This window comes from Trachypithecus francoisi, unplaced genomic scaffold, assembly GCF_009764315.1.
Source record: "Trachypithecus francoisi isolate TF-2019V2 unplaced genomic scaffold, Tfra_2.0 Lachesis_group15, whole genome shotgun sequence".
NCBI classification, from domain to species: domain Eukaryota; kingdom Metazoa; phylum Chordata; class Mammalia; order Primates; family Cercopithecidae; genus Trachypithecus; species Trachypithecus francoisi.
In genome coordinates this window covers 67,523,984-67,540,650 of record NW_022681460.1, presented here as the reverse complement: position 1 = coordinate 67,540,650, position 16,667 = coordinate 67,523,984, and the positions used below count along the sequence as shown (strand labels likewise).

Below are 16,667 nucleotides of genomic sequence, written 5' to 3'. Positions count from 1 at the left end.
AACCTCCGCCTCCCTGGTTCTAGTGACTCTACTGCCTCAGCCCCTCCGGCGTCCACCACCATGACTGGCTAATTTTTGTATTTTTTGTAGAGATGAGGTTTCGCCATGTTAGCCAGGCTGGTCTCGAACTCCTGACCTCAGGCGATCCACCCGTCTCGGCCTCATCAAGTGCTGGGATTACAGGCATGAGCCACCACATATGGACTAAATGGATCTTTTTTGTCTGCCATAGAATTTTATTTGGTAAGGATGTGTTCTCTGTCATTTACAGTTCAAAAGCCAAAATCAAATGAACATGATACTCTCTTCTAATTCAGACATTTCACAATATGTTGTTTCATCCTCTGCCTCTTAACTCTTCAGGGTCAGGAAACAGCAGCAGTAAACTCCACACCTTGGATCCCTGTGGTAGAGTCAAGGTGCTCCGCAAAGGCTTCTGGATGACCTTGAATCTGGGGGTAAAGTTATACACAGCACTCTCTGGTAGTACAGTCTGGTTCTCTAGTTATAATGCTAGGGACATGACTCGCCTGCTTACTCCTCAAAAAACTGAGCAAAAAATTGGCCTCACCCCAGTGTTTGGCACCAGAATGAGTACCCACTATAAATCTTTGTCCTCAAACATTTATATTTGTTTTAAAGCCACTGTGAGCCCCTAGCCGTTCTTCATTTTTGTCATTGTTGAGCTCTTCTTTCCTTCCCAGAGCTGCACCAGATTTAAGGACGCTTATACAATACCCAGTAAGGCAAATGGCCTTGACTATGGTCTCACCAGCACACCCCACTGTCCCAGACCCCACTGGCCCCTTTGATGCCCAGCAGCTCTCTGCTTCCTCCATGCCCTCTGCAAGTAGGAGAATCTTTGTGGAGGCTGTGAATCCCAGTCCCATCCCTTCTCTTCCTGCGACGTCCCTCAAGTCTTCCTTCCTAGGGTCTTCTGCCTCCCAGAGGAAAGCCGGGGAGCCATGCTTCTCATCCTTTGGACCTTGCCCTCCTCCTAGACCGGGGGAAGCATTTTCCTACATGAAAGCACCACCACACCCCACCATGACTTGTTTCACAGAGCTATTATTTCCTCAAATTCCATCTCCCCTTTGGAAATTAGGCTTTTAGAAAACACAAACCAGGAAGCCTTGCACGCTAGGTCTGTTTTCTACCATACTAAGGCACGGAGGCATGGAGAGACATAGGAAAAGGAGAAAAATACACAGAAGGAGAAAAAGGGGTAAAAATTCTAAATTAAAACCTCTGAACCCTGTTACTAATATGCATGGTAGCGATAAACATAGCACTTTGCATTCCTCAGGAGCATCTAGCCTACTCTTCAAGAAATTGAATCAACATTTTGCAAAGAAAAATAACTTTGGGATTCTTTTTTTTGAGATGTAGTCTCGCTCTGTTGCCAGGCTGGAGTGCAGTGGCACAATCTCGACTCACTGCAACTTCTGCCTCCTGGTTCAAGCAATTCCCCTGCCTCAGCCTCCCAAGTAGGTGGGACTATAGGCACGGGCCACCATGCCCGGCTAATTTTTTTTGTATTTTAGTAGAGACGGGGTTTCACCATGTTGGCCAGGATGGTCTCAATCTCCTGACCTTGTGATCCACCCACCTCAGCCTCCCAAAGTGCTGGGATTACAGGCATGAGCCACCACACCCAGCCAAACTTTGGGTTTTCAATGCCTTGGTTTTGTAAAAAAGGGGCAGGAAGGTTAAAGGTTTATTTTCAAGGCACCGCTGACTCACCCTTTACAGATTGCTCTTAAAATCATTTTAATTTGTTAGAAAATGTAAATTGATTTTGCATCCTCTTTTTCCTGTAAATTGTCTGCACACAAGTAAAAATCAGTAATACTCAAAAATACTTTGGTTTTTTTTTGTTTTTTTTTTTTTTGAGATGAAATCTCGCTCTGTTGCCCAGGCTGCAGTGCAATGGCACAATCTCGGCTCATGGCAACCTCTGTCTCCTGGGTTCAAGCAGTTCTCCTGTCTCAGCCTCCTGAGTAGCTGGGATTACAGGGGCATGCACCACCATGCCTGGCTTTTTTTTTTTTTTTTTTTTTTTTTTTGTATTTTTGTAGAGATGGGGTTTCACCATGTTGGCCAGGCTGGTTTCGAACTCCTGACCTCAAGTGATCCACCCGCCTCAGCCTCCCAAAGTGCTGGGATTACAAGCATGAGCCACAGTGCCTGGCCTAAAAAATCTTCGATAACTCTCTCTGGAAAAGAATCAGTATTTACCTGTAGAGCCACTTTTGTGCTCCATTAACCTTAATTGAGTTTGTCATAGGCCAAATGGGCTGAGCTTGTGTCCTTCAATTTAGTAAAACACGGTCTTTGAAATCCCACACTTGTAAAACATTCATTTGGCAAGTGGTTTTGCAAAAGTTGTAAAACCTTACAAGTGGATATGCCAGGGATTCCCTTAAGTATCAAGATATCCTTGAGTTTTCAAAAAATATGACTCAATTTAGAATCATGGGTTTACTGTAGCTTTTCAAAAGTGTATCCTTTGTAAAAGTATATGTACCTGTACTCAGTGAAATGAATGTTAAGCCACATAGAACATGAGATTTCACCAATAGGAAAGAAGAAAACTCCCTGCCAGACCTAAATAGTTGTTTCACATATTTGGAAGAGTTGCAGAGTATGCAAAAGTGACTCACCAAGTCACAGACACCAGCACAGAGGTAGACTCGGTTATGAGGCAGGACTCGTACAACAGGTTCTGAAGGCCCAGTGGTTAATGAAGTGGTTAAGCTAAGGGTGGCCCTCCCCAGGCTCCTGGGGAAGGAAAGTCAACAAGGACTTTTAGATATCTCCCCAGCAAAATCATATTTTTCCTTTTGAAAAGTTACCATTTTTTGACCAGCTTTCCATTCTCCTGGGTCTCTTGGTTTGTAAATAATTGTTTTCGTGCATTTAAGCAGTTAATCTGGCAAAGCTCATACTAACTTGACATAGCCAGGAAATAGAGAAAATGTACCAGACATAACTGTTATCCTGGGTAAAGTTTTATAAAACTAAGCATTATAGAAAGCCCTACTCATGTGTAGATGTGGGAGGGAGGATGGACTCTCCCTGCAGGAGAAAAACTGTCCAAGTGGTGAATTCCACATTGGAACAACATGATGTTGGCTTCTGATTTTCCACTCCAGGCTTTGGAGGTAAAGCTCACAGTTTGACCACAGTTATGTTGTGCTGTAAAGGGCCACTACACAGTAAGTCCTGTGGAATTAGGAACTGGCAAAGGAAGGAAGATGTGGTTAGAACACTCAGGAGAAGGGTTATTAAAGGGTAAAAGCAGTTTGTGCATTTGAGTTTTGCTTTTCATCATAACCTTTCACTTCATTGTATCCAAATGTCCCAGAAATGTTCATCGAACACGTAAAGTCCACAGAAAGAATGGACCAGAATTCTTCCAGGTCTCTCCCATCAGGCTTCATCTGGGTTCTACCTTTGCTTTTTTGTTCCACTTTCAGGAATGGTGGGTAGGAGCGTGAGAATTCTCTGTTTATAAGAATGTTTCTTTTGAGTATCATTAATCAGCACGGATGAAGATGAGTTGTGCCTAAGATAATAACCACACATCCAGTTCGCAAGGATATTTTGAGGAAGTTCTATCTTCTCCTGCCTCTTTTCAGAAAAAGTGAGAATATTGTAAGCACCTATGTTTTTATATGGCTGTTTAAAATCCTAATTGACCTGTTCTAACAAAGTAGCACGGAGGATGAATGATTTGGTAGCCAACTTCGGTTAATTTTGCCTACAGGATTGCCAAAAGTTGCCTTCCTGAGCTTGCACTTCTACTTGCATTCCAGGTGTCCATTCTTGTGTACCGAACACACCTTAAAGTGAGCTGAGAGATTTATAATTACTAGAGTCAAAAAAAAAAAAAATGCCAGAAGGAAACTTCACCACCCACTGAAGGATTGTTGTTGGCATGATGACTGAGGTGTGGCGCCTGTGCACATGGCAGTGTCAGTTGCCTTGTCGTGAGTGGCAGTAATGCTAAGGGATACTTTTCTTCTTTGACTTATGTTATTACCTTCTCGAATGAGACATATCTCTATTTTGAATCATAACTGTGAGAAATGCCCACACCCATCTCACCTCCACATATGTAAATTCCATTTCTCCCAAGACTCCCAGCTATGAGAGAATGCAACAGTCAATATTATGAAAGTGGCTCGTCTGAAATGTTTGCTTCCCTGTGCTCAGTCACTTGAGCAGCACAAGTGACACATTTGACAAGGCAGAACAAGAACTTTATCCCTTCACTATGGAGCATTTTACAAGGGAAGCTGAGTTTTGGAGTAAACTAATGGTAAGTTGAATAAAGCGTTTAAATATCAAGGACATCATGCTGGACATTTTCCTTGTGGTTTTTTGGAAAATGAGATGAAAGGGGAATTTATAATCAAAGGATTGTATTCTTGCTCATTACTTGAAGTGAAACGTGCCTTCTACATATCAAATTTTGTTACTGATAAAAGGCTTTGAATGAATTGTTTGGGAGGAACTTTTTCTAATTCTATTATTGAAGAATACTAACAGCTGTGGGCATGTGAGGTTTTATGACTTTGTGGAAGCAATACGGTTCGCCGGGGGAAAGGAATTCTAAGCTAGATTTTTAATATAAATGAAGCATTTCTTGGAACTCTGTGTTGGATTTTTGCTTTTGGTTTTCTTTAACTGTACCTCTTTTAAGATTTTCTCTAAGGTGTGTATATATACACCTGATCAGAGGGGCATAATAAAAGAGGACTCTAATGTCTAAGACTAACCTTTGTGATTTCTGAACTGAACATATTCGTACCTGCCATTTTCCCTTTATGTGACCAAGAACTGCTGAGTTTACTGTAGATGACTTGGTACAGTCTTGAATGCATCAAAGAATGCAGAGATTCCTGACTTCGGTGATTCTAGCTGATCATGTCATTTTGTAGTTGAGTAAACTGAAGTCCCTCTATCCAAACAACCCATAGTCTGGCTACAAGATCACAGACCCCACCCCTCATTCCAGTGGGTTTTTTTGTTGTTGTTGGTTTTGGGGTTTTTTTTTTTTGTTTTTTTTTTAGTTATATTTCACTGTCTCATAGCATAAAATTTCATTTTGTTTTCTCCTTTCTAATGTAAGTTTCAGCTTCGTTGGAAACAGAAAATTCTGTTACAAACAGGTGATTTTTCAGTTGGATGGTATAACAAATTATCTTTTGGTGGCAATGATGTGATTCATCTCTTTTTTCCCTGGCAGTATAACCTATACTACCATCTTTTATTACACTAAGTTTATTCTGTGAGCATACTGAAACCTTGGTTTCTAGAGTAGTCACTTGTATTCATTAAAGAATGTTCAGTATCTCTGATGTCTTAAATTATAATGCTGTATCTGAGCTGGTAAGCCATTCTGTGTGATGTCTTTGGAGAAAGGAGGGTAAAAAGAAGTATTATTATTTCTAAACATAACTAAAAAGCACAATTTTTAGGTCGGTATTCAAACATTTAATACCTTTACTTTTGTTTATCCAATGATTTCACTCATTTACTTAGCAAAAATATTAATACATTGTATTCTGGAAACTCAATCATTTCTATGCTCTTATAATACTTGGGTTTTTTTAATGTCTTTATTTTTATTAAGAGTTTGTTTTGATGCCCTATAGAAAAATTAAAAAGGTTTTTTTCTGCATATCCTCCAGGCAGAGAGGAGCATCTGTGCTCCAAGGAGCTGGGAGCTGACGTAGCAGCAGGCTCTGACTGGCTTCAGAGTCCTAAACCTATGGGGACTCGGTAGAGGCTGATGCTCAGGAAATACACAAAGAACTGAGATGTAGGCATTGGTGCTGTCCACCCAGAACTGCTCAAGGAGTTTTCCAGATAAGATAGTCACATGACAGAACTATCGGATTTATAAGTAGCTACCATGCAAATTCAAGATAGCCTGTTGTTTTGTTAAATCATGGTTGTCCAAACTGCCATTTTGAAAATTCTCCCCTCATTTTGGACCTCTCTTTCACCTCTGGCTCCACCACTGCCACTACATGTTGTCACCAGTTCCCCTGGCAGGTGGGTGGTGGCTTCCCGTGAGAGAGCTAAGTCAGCAACCCCAGAAACTGCCTCAGGGAGCTGGTGGCAGCTCATTCACCTCTTTTAGGCTCCTTCCAGGCTGTGTCATGGACAGAACACCTGCCAGCACAGACACCCAGTACAGGCACGGCACAGGGCAGGAGGGACTGCAATTTACTATGAGCCAATGGCTACTCAGCCTGTATGAACCAACAGAAATGGATTTTGGAGGGCCTGGTATATTTCCACAGTGTCTTTCTATCATAATTAATGCAACCAACCTCTCCTGTGGTCAGCAGGTTGTTATCTGAACTGTGTAGATTGTGAGACATAGAGATTTAATAACAGGCTTGGCACTCTCTGGAATGGGCTGGGAGTGAGAAATCTAAGGTGATTTCCTACAGAATGTTGAACATTGTCTCTCAGCCCTCTCCACCAGGATGATCAGAGTGGTTCTTCCATCCAGAGTTCTCTCATCATTTTTTGCTCTTAGTGCATCTGAGTTCTTTAATGTCTTCACTCTTGCAGAATACTGGAGTCACTTAGAAGTTCATTTCCATGTCGGACATAACTGGACCATGCTTCTCTCAAAGAGGATAATAGTGACCCCCGGGAGCTCAAATTCAGAGGCTTGCCACGAAGTGCAGCTTGAAGTCTCCAAGGCTATGTGCTGGTCCAGGATGGTTGGTGGATCAGGTCTCCCCTTGCATACAACCCAGTGCAACAATTCAACCTAGCACAACTTCAACAAGCATGAACCATATATGAAAGTGCAGGCAACAGAGGGCATGATGGCCATGCATGATTATTTGGGGAAAGTGGGCAATGGTAGCTCTCTACATAGTCTTGTCTGATCATCTCCTCCCAAGAGACCCCAGCCATCTTTCTTTGCCACCATCCTCTTTCTCCCAGTGAGCTTATCTGAATACCTGCCTCAATGAAGCATCAGGCAAGTGCTCATTGAACCCAGCCTCTATGACTAAATCCACTGTTTCTATGGAGAATACAGAGGAGGAAGACGTGATCTTGACTCAGAAAGGTCAAAATATAATTGTGAGACAAGACAAACATCCATGAAACAATTAGAGAACAGAATAATATATAATTGAGTGGCAGAGGGCATGGTTCAGAAATTAAGTGGAATAGCAAGTCTGAAGTCAGGGAAGTCTGTGAGGCCCAGAAGAGTTAAAGAAGGTTTCATGATGGAAATTGATGGATAGAATTTGAAAAGGAGAGGGATAGGCATCCAGATGAAGGGGATAGTGTCGAGTAAATTCTGGGAGGCAGAAACGCCTCTGGTGATAGGATACTACTGAGTGATTGAACAGGAAATGGGTGTGAGGGACTGGGGAAAGATAGAGAATGGAGCATGGAGCAGATTCTGGAGAGTCTTGAAGGCCAAGCAGAGGATCTTAGACTGGGTAGGACATGAGAACCATGGAAGGAGTCAGAACAGTAGAGTGGCTTGATAAAGGCAGCATTTAGGGAAAATGAATCTGGCAAGGTAGATTGGATTCTGAAGATTCTAGAGGCCAGTAAGAAAGCTGTTGTTACAGGACCTACACATGAGATGACAGTGGTTCGAGACCAGTGTGGTACAAGTGGAGTAAGGAGAAAAACATATCTTTAAGGAAAAACATGAAACACTAGTCAGCTGATGGGATTGTGTAGGATACAAACTACATCAAGTCAGCACCTTATGGATATCTTCTGCAGACAGCAGTCTATTTATGCTCAGGTTGAGAGAGAAGTCGAATTATTTTCCATAGATTTACTCCTAAGACCAGTAAATCTGTCTCATACTTCCCTCCCTGTCCCTTGAGTTAACCAACCCCTTCCTAGAAAATTCTCCAGGCATCAGTCCCCATCCTGAGAGTTCAGGCCAAAATTTCTCTTGCAGGCAACCATCCTGCCACCTGGAGCATTCTGCTCCCTCAAAGCCCCTCCTGCCTCACAGCTGGATTCATGCTCCTGAGGGTCATTTTCCTGCAATCTGCTCCTCAGCTACTGTTTGATGAACAGGAAACATTTTTCCTCTTTCTTCCTTACCATGTGGTGTGGCTGTGTGTCCCCACCTGAATCTCATGTCTTAATTGTAATCCCCATGTGTTGAGGGAGGTAGGTGATTGCATCATGGGGTGGTTTCCCCCATGCTGTTCCCCTGATAATGAGTGAGTTCTCACAAGAACTGATGGGTTTTGTTTTTGTTTTGTTTTGAGATGGAGTCTCGCTCTCTCACCCAGGCAGGAGTGCAGTGGTGCGATCTCAGCTCACTGCAATCTCCGCCTCCCGTGTTCTAGTGATTCTCCTGCCTCAACCTCCAGAGTAGCTGGAATTACAGCTGCCCAACATCACACCTGGCTCATTTTTGTATTTTTAGTAGAAATAGGGTTTCACCAAGTTAGCCAAGCTGGTCTCATACTCCTAACCTCAAGCGATTGGCCCACCTCAGCCTCCCAAAATGCTGTGGTTACAGGCATGAGCCGCTGTGCCTGTCTGATGGTTTTATAAGGGGTTCTTCCCCCTTCACTCGCTCCTCTATCCTGTTGCCATGTGAAGAAGGTCCTTGTCTCTCCTTTGCCTTCCGCCATGATTGTAAGTTTCCTGAGGTCTCCCCAGCCATGTGGAACTGTCAATTTAACTTCTTTCCTTTATAAATTACCCAGTCTTGGATATTTCTTTCTAGCAGTATGAAAACTGTCTAATACCCTGACTTAATTTTATTTCTAGTTTGTGGGCTTCTCCCAGCTCTCCCTTCTGTCTTTATTGACATTAAGGTATCCACCCATTGATATTTGGCTACTTGGCAGCATACTTCAGGTCAAGATTATTAACTTTTCTAGGCATGTACATAGTTGTAGTTGACATAAATAAAGTGTATGCTACTTACAGGAAAAAGAGGTACACAGTCCACCTGATGTTTTGAAAGGAGAAGCAAGCCACCACATCAGGTACACAAATGATGAAAATCAAAGTGTTGTATGTTTAGACTGACAGGTCTTAGGTTTCAGGAGAAATTTTGAATCATAGAAGGCAAGAACTCTAAAGCATCATCAACATGTTCTGTTTGACCTACATACGGTTTTTATAATTGTAGTTGTTTTATTTACATTTTTAGCAAATATTTAAAATTAAGACATTTTCACATAACAATCCAGGGACAGCTTGTTTTGTTTTGTTTTGTTTTTTTGAAACAGAAGCAAAAGATGACAGTTATCAGCTGATGCTGAGTATAGCTATCCCCTGTAGACAGGGCAAGCATTCTCCTCTTTACCTACATTTTGAGTACTTATTGGGGCCTGTGAATATTTCAGCTATGACCCCTGATTTAACCAATCCCTCATTTTACAAAGAAGGGAGACTGAGGCACAGAGAAGTTAAGTAACTTTTTCAGTATTTCCCAAGAGGCTGGTATCAGTACAGGGCTGAGCTTTGCAGGCCAGGCATGGTGGCTCATACCTGTAATCCCAGCACTTTGAGAGGCCGCGGCAGGCAGATCACCTGAGGTCAGGAGTTCGAAACCAGCTTGGCCAACATGGAAAAACCCTGTCTCTACTGAAAATACGAAAATTAGTTAGGGATGGTGGTGGGTGCCCAGCTGCTCAGGAGGCTGAGCAGGGGAATTACTTGAACCTGAGAGGCAGAGGTTGCAGTGAGTTGAGATCACGCCATTGCACTCCAACCTGAGCAATAGTGCAAGACTCCATCTCAAAACAAAAGAAAAGAAGAACTGAGCATTGCTATAAGGCCTTGCTCCCTTTTCTCTCCTTTCAAGGACTGTAGTTGTTTCTTGAATACAGTATCCAAAAGGTTGGTAACTGGGGCCAGAAATTTGAAACCAGCCTGAGCAACATAGTGAGACCCCATCTCTACAAAAAGTTTAAAAATTAACTAGATGTGATGGTGCACACCTGTATTTCCAGCTATTCAGCAGGTGGAGGCAGGAGGACTGCTTGAGCCTGGGAGTTTAAGCTGTGATGAGCTCTGAGCATATACCACTGCACTCCAGCCTGGGTGACAGAGCAAGACTTTGTCTTGGGAAAAAGAAAAGAGAAAGAAAGAAAGGGAGAGAGAGAGAGAGGAGAGAGAGAGAGAGAGAGAGAGAGGAGAGAGAGAAAGAGAAAGAAAGAGGGAAAGGAAAGGAGAAAGAAAGAAAGAAAAAAGAAAAGAAAGAACAGAAAGAGGAAGAAAGGGAAGTGAAGGGAGGAGCTAGGGAGGAAAGGAGGGAGGGAGAGAGAGAAGGAAGGAAGGACTGGCAACGTGGAGAAAGGCAAAGACCAGGATGTGTGAAGATGCTCAGCGGTCAAAACTGATATTCTGAATATCAACTGGGGGATATTGAATACGTCACCCTGAAAGCCAGAATCTAAGAAAACCCAGAATTGTATTTCTCATCTGCGACCCTTGATGGAATTGTATTTTAAGTGATTGCACTTGCTACTTACAATGACAAGAAGGAACATACTTCAGAATTAACTTTTTCCTTGGATTATACTTTGTTAGGTTAAAAAATTTTAAAAAGTAGACTTGCAAATATGGCAGTTGTGATTATAGCATTTTAAGCATTTGTATTGATGATGTCCCCAATTTCTAAATGAAAGTTACTAATCAAAAATATTTGTGTATATTTTCCTGTTCACTTTCCTCTCCTAACCTCACTTTGTGTCTTTAGAACTCTAGCCTGAAACATTGGTTCAGCTAGTCTGTCTTGAATATGTTAAAATGACATTGGCTGTTGGCTAGAAGCGCGAGGCTGCGCTGCCACCCACAGACTCAGCGGTGCTGTGATCTCTGCAGCTCACAGGGCGAGCGGGAGGGCGCCTCGATCATCTGCTTATCATTATTGATGTGGCTTCGGCGACCTCTGCTGTGTTTCTGTCCAGTGTGATTCTGGATGCAATTCAGAAAACACCTGCTGAAATCCTGGCAAGAGATCCAACTGCGTGCCAAGGCGAGATGATTGGTGTGGCTCTTGAACAATGTGAAGGTCAACCTCTTGGCTCTCCTTTAGTAGTTATTTTAATGAAAGTCAGAATTCTTTACTGAGTGAATTTTAACAGACCTCGCACAGGCTGGCATTTCTACTTTTTACATATATAGTAACACTCAAAATAGTCTTTTGTCTGAAGTGGAAGAAGGATGGAGATTTTATAGGGCATTTACAATTGGAGGACAGGCATAGAAGAGAGATTCTCTGTGTTCTTTGAAATATAGGGAAGCTTTAAAATTAATGTTTGATCTGTCCTTTCACTACTCCACCCGTGTCCTCCTCAAAGAAATTATACTTCTGTGACTGCTTTATTTTACTCCGGGGAAGCTTACTTCCTCCTTCTCAAGCTCTTAGAACTTTTGGTTGATGTAACAAGATCCACTGGTGAGAAGTTTCAGCCCTACCACTTATGCTGTTGCATTCAATATAGAGTCTACATTTCCATCTACCACGTAAATATGTGAGCTGTGAATGGCAGATAAACACACAGTAGAGATATTTGACTCTTAGAGTGATAGTAGAAGGTTACTGTACATAAAAAGATCATTTGACCTTGGACCACACTGATGTAATAATATTAATGATGACACAATCATAATAATTTACATGTATGGCAAATTTAGCATGTGCTAGAAACTGTGCTAGGTATTATCTAATTTTATCTGCATAATGCCCCTATGTTCCTCTAAAATGAACAAGGGGGTTAAGGTTTAGCTTTAGAAACTGAAATTTAAGAGGGATACAGGCAAACCAAAGCACATTGCCATCCGAGGTGGGACCAATTGGATAGAGCAGTGATTCTCAAACTTGCCCCTGCAGTGGAATCTCCTGGAAGGCCGATTAAAACCCAGATTGCTGAGCCCACCACTGTGCATCTCCCCCCAGGGTTTCTGATTGAGTGGCCTAGGGTGGGACCCCCAATTTGCATTTTTCTAAGTTGCCAGACAATGCCAATACTGCTGATCTCAGGGGCACACTTTGAGAATTGCTGTCCTAGAGCTCAAAACCATATCACCCATGGAACAGGTGCAGTAATCCAGAATGCTTTCCTTAGAGAAGAGACTGCTCTGGGGTGCTCAGAAGGCTCCTGGGGCCTGTCGAAGGCCTGGAGGGTGTTCGTGATACCAAGGATCTGAACCAGGGCCAGTGGAAGTGACATTGAGACAAACAGGCTGAGAATAAAGGAGAACAGATGGAGTGGGGGCTGCCAGGGGAGGCCACAAAAATAAAAGAAATAGGGATGTGCTTGAACATAAAGGGTGGTGGGTTGCTGAGCAGGGATTGTGCACTGGTGGCCTTGGGGCTGGACACAGCCTGCAGATGTTCTCCAGTGGGAATGCACAAGGCTATGAAGCGTTTTAGCTTGAATGCTATTGAAGGTGTATACTCCAGTTCACCCAGTCCATATTATCTCTTAGCTCCCACGGAGTCACCCACTTATACTTACCAGTCTAACCACATGTGGTCCTGGAGCTGAAGGGTGTACATGCAGCAGGGTGGTCAAGCAACAAGCAAACGCTGGATTCAAAATTTTTTTTTAATTGTCTGTTATTTGAACTCCAAAGAATGAGAGTCAGGGCACTAGGTGAATTTTTCACTTGTAGGTGGTAAACCTGCAATTGTACACCAAAAGAGAGGACCCACTAAAAACTACTCTACAAGGGAAGCCAACTCTAACATTGCCAGCCAAGACAGAATTTCCTAGTGTGCCTTTCTCAGTAGGGTACAGCGCTGGTTCCACGTTAGAAGAGCTGACCCACAGGGCCCACAGAGGGAAAAGACATCCAAGGACTGCAGCTGGACTCACCCTTTCCATCTCTTCCTGCACACATCACCCCAGGTCTGCCCTCCCTGAGCTGTGGTGGGCTGGTCCACCCTGCTAGGAGACAGGTGGGCTCCCAGAAGGCTGGAAAACCAGGCAGAAAGTCTTGGAAGGCAATGACCAAGACTTAGCAGGAAGAGAGACAAAGGAGGCGAGTTTAGGATTGATTACAAAATACCTGGCACCAAGAGTGGAAGATTCTTGTGAAGAAAAGCTTATTATAGGAATTTCTGGGGAAAGAAAGAATATAAAGCGAGGAACAGTGGTTCATACCTATAATCCCAGCACTTTGAGAGGCCAAGGCAGGCAGATCACCTGAGATCAGGAGTTCCAGACCAGCCTGACCAACATGGCGAAATTCTGTCTTTACTTAAAATATAACAACTAGGCAGGCATGGTGGCATGTGCCTGTAATCCCAGCTACTCAGGAGGCTGAGGCACAAGAATCACTTGAACCCGGTAGGCAGAGGTTGCAGTGAACAGAGATCGTGCCATTGCACTCCAGCCTGTGCGACAGAGCAAGGCTCTGTCTAAAAAAAAAAAACAGAAAAGAAAGAAAGACTATAGAAAAATGAAAATGACAGCAAGAGGTAACAAGACCAAATTAAGAAATGAGAAATCTGGATACATGATTATAAGAACTATATTGACTGTGATGGATTCTTTGTCCTTGAAACATTCCAAATAAAATCAGAGAAAGAGCTGGAAGAAGCTCTTTCTTCCAGAAGAGCTTCAGAAGAATCCTTCACTGATGTGTCCAAATGGCCTGATTCTGTCTTTTCCATCTTTGCCTTCCCATTTTGATCACCAGGTATTTGGCATTAGAATTCCCAGGTCAACACACTGCTTTCACCATTATGAGAATTCTGGGGTGGAGGGACAGTGATTTTCCCCTTCCTTACCTCATCTCTTCATTCGCTCTCTTTCTTTTCCTTCTTTTCCTTCCTCCCGTCTTCTCTCCCTCCCTTCCTGTCTGTTTCTCCTTTATCGCATTAAATGCAGCTGACTACAAATCAGGAAAGGAAAACTTGGGGAATGCTGTGGTGTGGGTTTCTTCCAATAATAACCTTGGCAGGTAATTTTTGCACATATGAAGTGAGTCATTTTCTTATAACTGAGATCGGGGCTGGATTTCTCCCAGGAGAAAAAACACTTATATTGACGTGTTTATGTTTTGGAATAATAATATTTGTCCATGTGAAAATATGTGTGAGTCCATTCTGCCACACCATCTGGCTTATAACTATTCATAATCCAAACAGTAGCAGCTGCTGCAGAGCACAAGAATGAGTTTTCTTGAAGTAAAAATGGGCTAACTATTGGATGCCACACGTAGCTTTCACAGCATCACCAGTTACTCACCAGAAACTTACATAGCAGTCCCTTCCATTAATCCATTAGGTTCTTTATTAATATCACAAAAATCTTGCTTTGCTATCTTCTTCCATTCCATCCAGTAGAGAAACTATCATTTAACCTTACCCTCAACCTGTGGCCCTTGTACCTTGGGAACATGCATGTGTTTTACCCAAAACTGTTGGCAACTGAAGGTGTCAGTTTGGGTTTTGTTGACTGATGACAGCTGCCAGAAAAATTGCAGGGAATTTTTGCCGCAGTTCTCCACTGCGGCTGCCTACACTGCTGAACCACATTCATTATGTATTTGTGGCTAATCAGACACATGGGGACATGGCAGCAGTTAATGAATCCCTCTTGGGCCGCTTGGCAAGGCTCTGATGTAATGGAAAGTGTAGGGTAACACTTTCTACAGATCATTTGAATGCGGTTTGCAGAAACCCTTGAGGTTTAAGAAGGAAGTGGTTTGCAGAATAGGTGCTGGATGCTACTGTAGAAACCACCACAATCAACAGTACAAAAGAGACAAATTTCACAGGGGAGAATTATCTGCAAGACTTGTTTTTTGTTTTTGTTTTTGTTGTTGTTTTTTCCATTACGTAGGCATTCTGAGTCCCTACTAAAAGTTGGAGGTTTTAGAAAAATAAAACTCTGGGCCAGGTGTGGTGGCTCATGTCTGTAAACCCAGCACTTTGGGAGGCTGAGGAGGGCGGATCACATGAGGTCAGGAGTTCAAGACCAGCCTAGCCAATGTGGTGAAACCCCATCTCGACTAAAAATACAAAAATTAACCAGGCATGGTGGCAGGTGCCTGTAGGCACCTGTAATCTCAGCTACTCAAGAGACTGAGGCAGGAGAATTGCTTGAACCCAGGAGATGGAGGGTGCAGTGAGCCGAGATGGTGCCATTGCACTCCAGCCTGGGCAACAAGAGTGAAACTCCATCTTGAAAAAAAAAACCAAACAGCTATAATAAAAACTGTTTATGCTGATTCTACACATCACTATAGTAAGTATCCAGACCATTTAGTAAAAAAAAAAAAAAAAAAAAAAAAATTCCTAACCAAATGCCCCAAAACTTGTGCCCCAAATGAAAGGATATAAAATTGCTTTAATTTTCAACACTTCAGTTGGTTGAGTCATAATAATACCTTGAATTTGCATGAGCTATCATGGTCCTCAGGGTGTTTTCACATGTTATTAGCAATTAAGACTTTTTTCCGAGAAGGCTGTCAGGTGACCCACATCAATGGGCACTCAGGAGATTGGGGTATTATCTCTGTCCAATGTGCTTTGTCCTGTTCTCCTCACAATGGGTATCACTAATTTCCAACTTGTATCCATTGTCTTCAAGCAGTCATTTGTCTTTTCAGATGTCTATTGGTCAATGCTTTAAGTACCTGCTGCTTTTATCACAAGTTATAATAGGGCGATTTATCAATGTCATTCGCCTCACTTGGCAACAAGAGAGCAACTGTGAGATGTTATAGAAGTGGTCCGCGTACCTGGCCTTTAGCCACTCTCCTTCAACTTGAAATGGCTCGTATGCCTCTGTCGTCCCAGAACTTGTCAAGAGGTCTTGGGTCAGCCTTAGCTCGGCCTTGCACTTAGTTGCCCATCAGCCTTTGCCTTCAGGGTGCGTTAGATGATTGTTTCATAAACTTCTTTTTTCCAAAAGCAATATCTGCCAGCATTCCCCAGTCCCTTTTTGTGTTTAGGGGTTGCATTATGTGTGTCTCTGGTTCTCATTTCTGTGTTTCTTATCATCATAATTGGCTTGACTCAGGCCAAGTAGGTGTTTGTCTCTATGCCCCTATAATGTCAGGGCTAAGTAGTCCTAACGGGTCTTCCTAATAGAGGATGCCCTAAATCCTGCCTTTCCCATCCTTGCCTTTCCCTAGTCCCCAGAAGAACTTCACCCTGAAGACTCAGCTCTGACCACCACTCCCCCAACCAATTCTGACCAGCAGGTAATCATCACAAAAGCAGTGACTAATCCAGCTATCCTAAGCCTGATGTCTGGTGGGCCTGGACTGAGCCCTGGGTACCCTGTCTGCTGACCTGCCCTGAGTCTGTGCCATACTTAGCAGGTAAGCACACATGGAGCATTGCTCTCTGATTATACTGATGCCCTCCTGCTCAAATCCAGCGTCTCCACCCCTACCCACTGTGGGTGCAGCTGAGCAAGCTCTATCCTTTTGCATTCCGTTGCCTCGGAAGTTCCTTCCCGGTTTGCCTAGGAACAGGCCTCATTCTGATTTTCATGGGCTCTAGGCACTTTTGCCTTCAGGAACCCCTTCCTCCGTAAAAAAAATATATATGGAAAGTTGCATTTTACAAATGTCAGCATAAAGATAAATAATTAAAACATTTTCTTTGACATTTGTTTTTTTCCTGAATTAATCTCTTTAAGAGAAAATTATTTTAATACATT

General features: G+C 42.9%; 1 protein-coding gene across 1 annotated transcript in view; it reads left to right on the top strand.

The window, feature by feature from the left end:
- Window positions 1-4,143: 4,143 nt before the first annotated feature.
- The window catches only part of SASH1 (SAM and SH3 domain containing 1), a 362,686-nt gene continuing 350,162 nt past the window's right edge, over window positions 4,144-16,667 (top strand). The window contains exon 1 of the mRNA XM_033235129.1: window positions 4,144-4,324. Coding sequence (XP_033091020.1) covers window positions 4,280-4,324 — 45 coding nt within the window. The 5' untranslated portion in view covers window positions 4,144-4,279. The remainder of the gene's footprint in view (window positions 4,325-16,667) is intronic.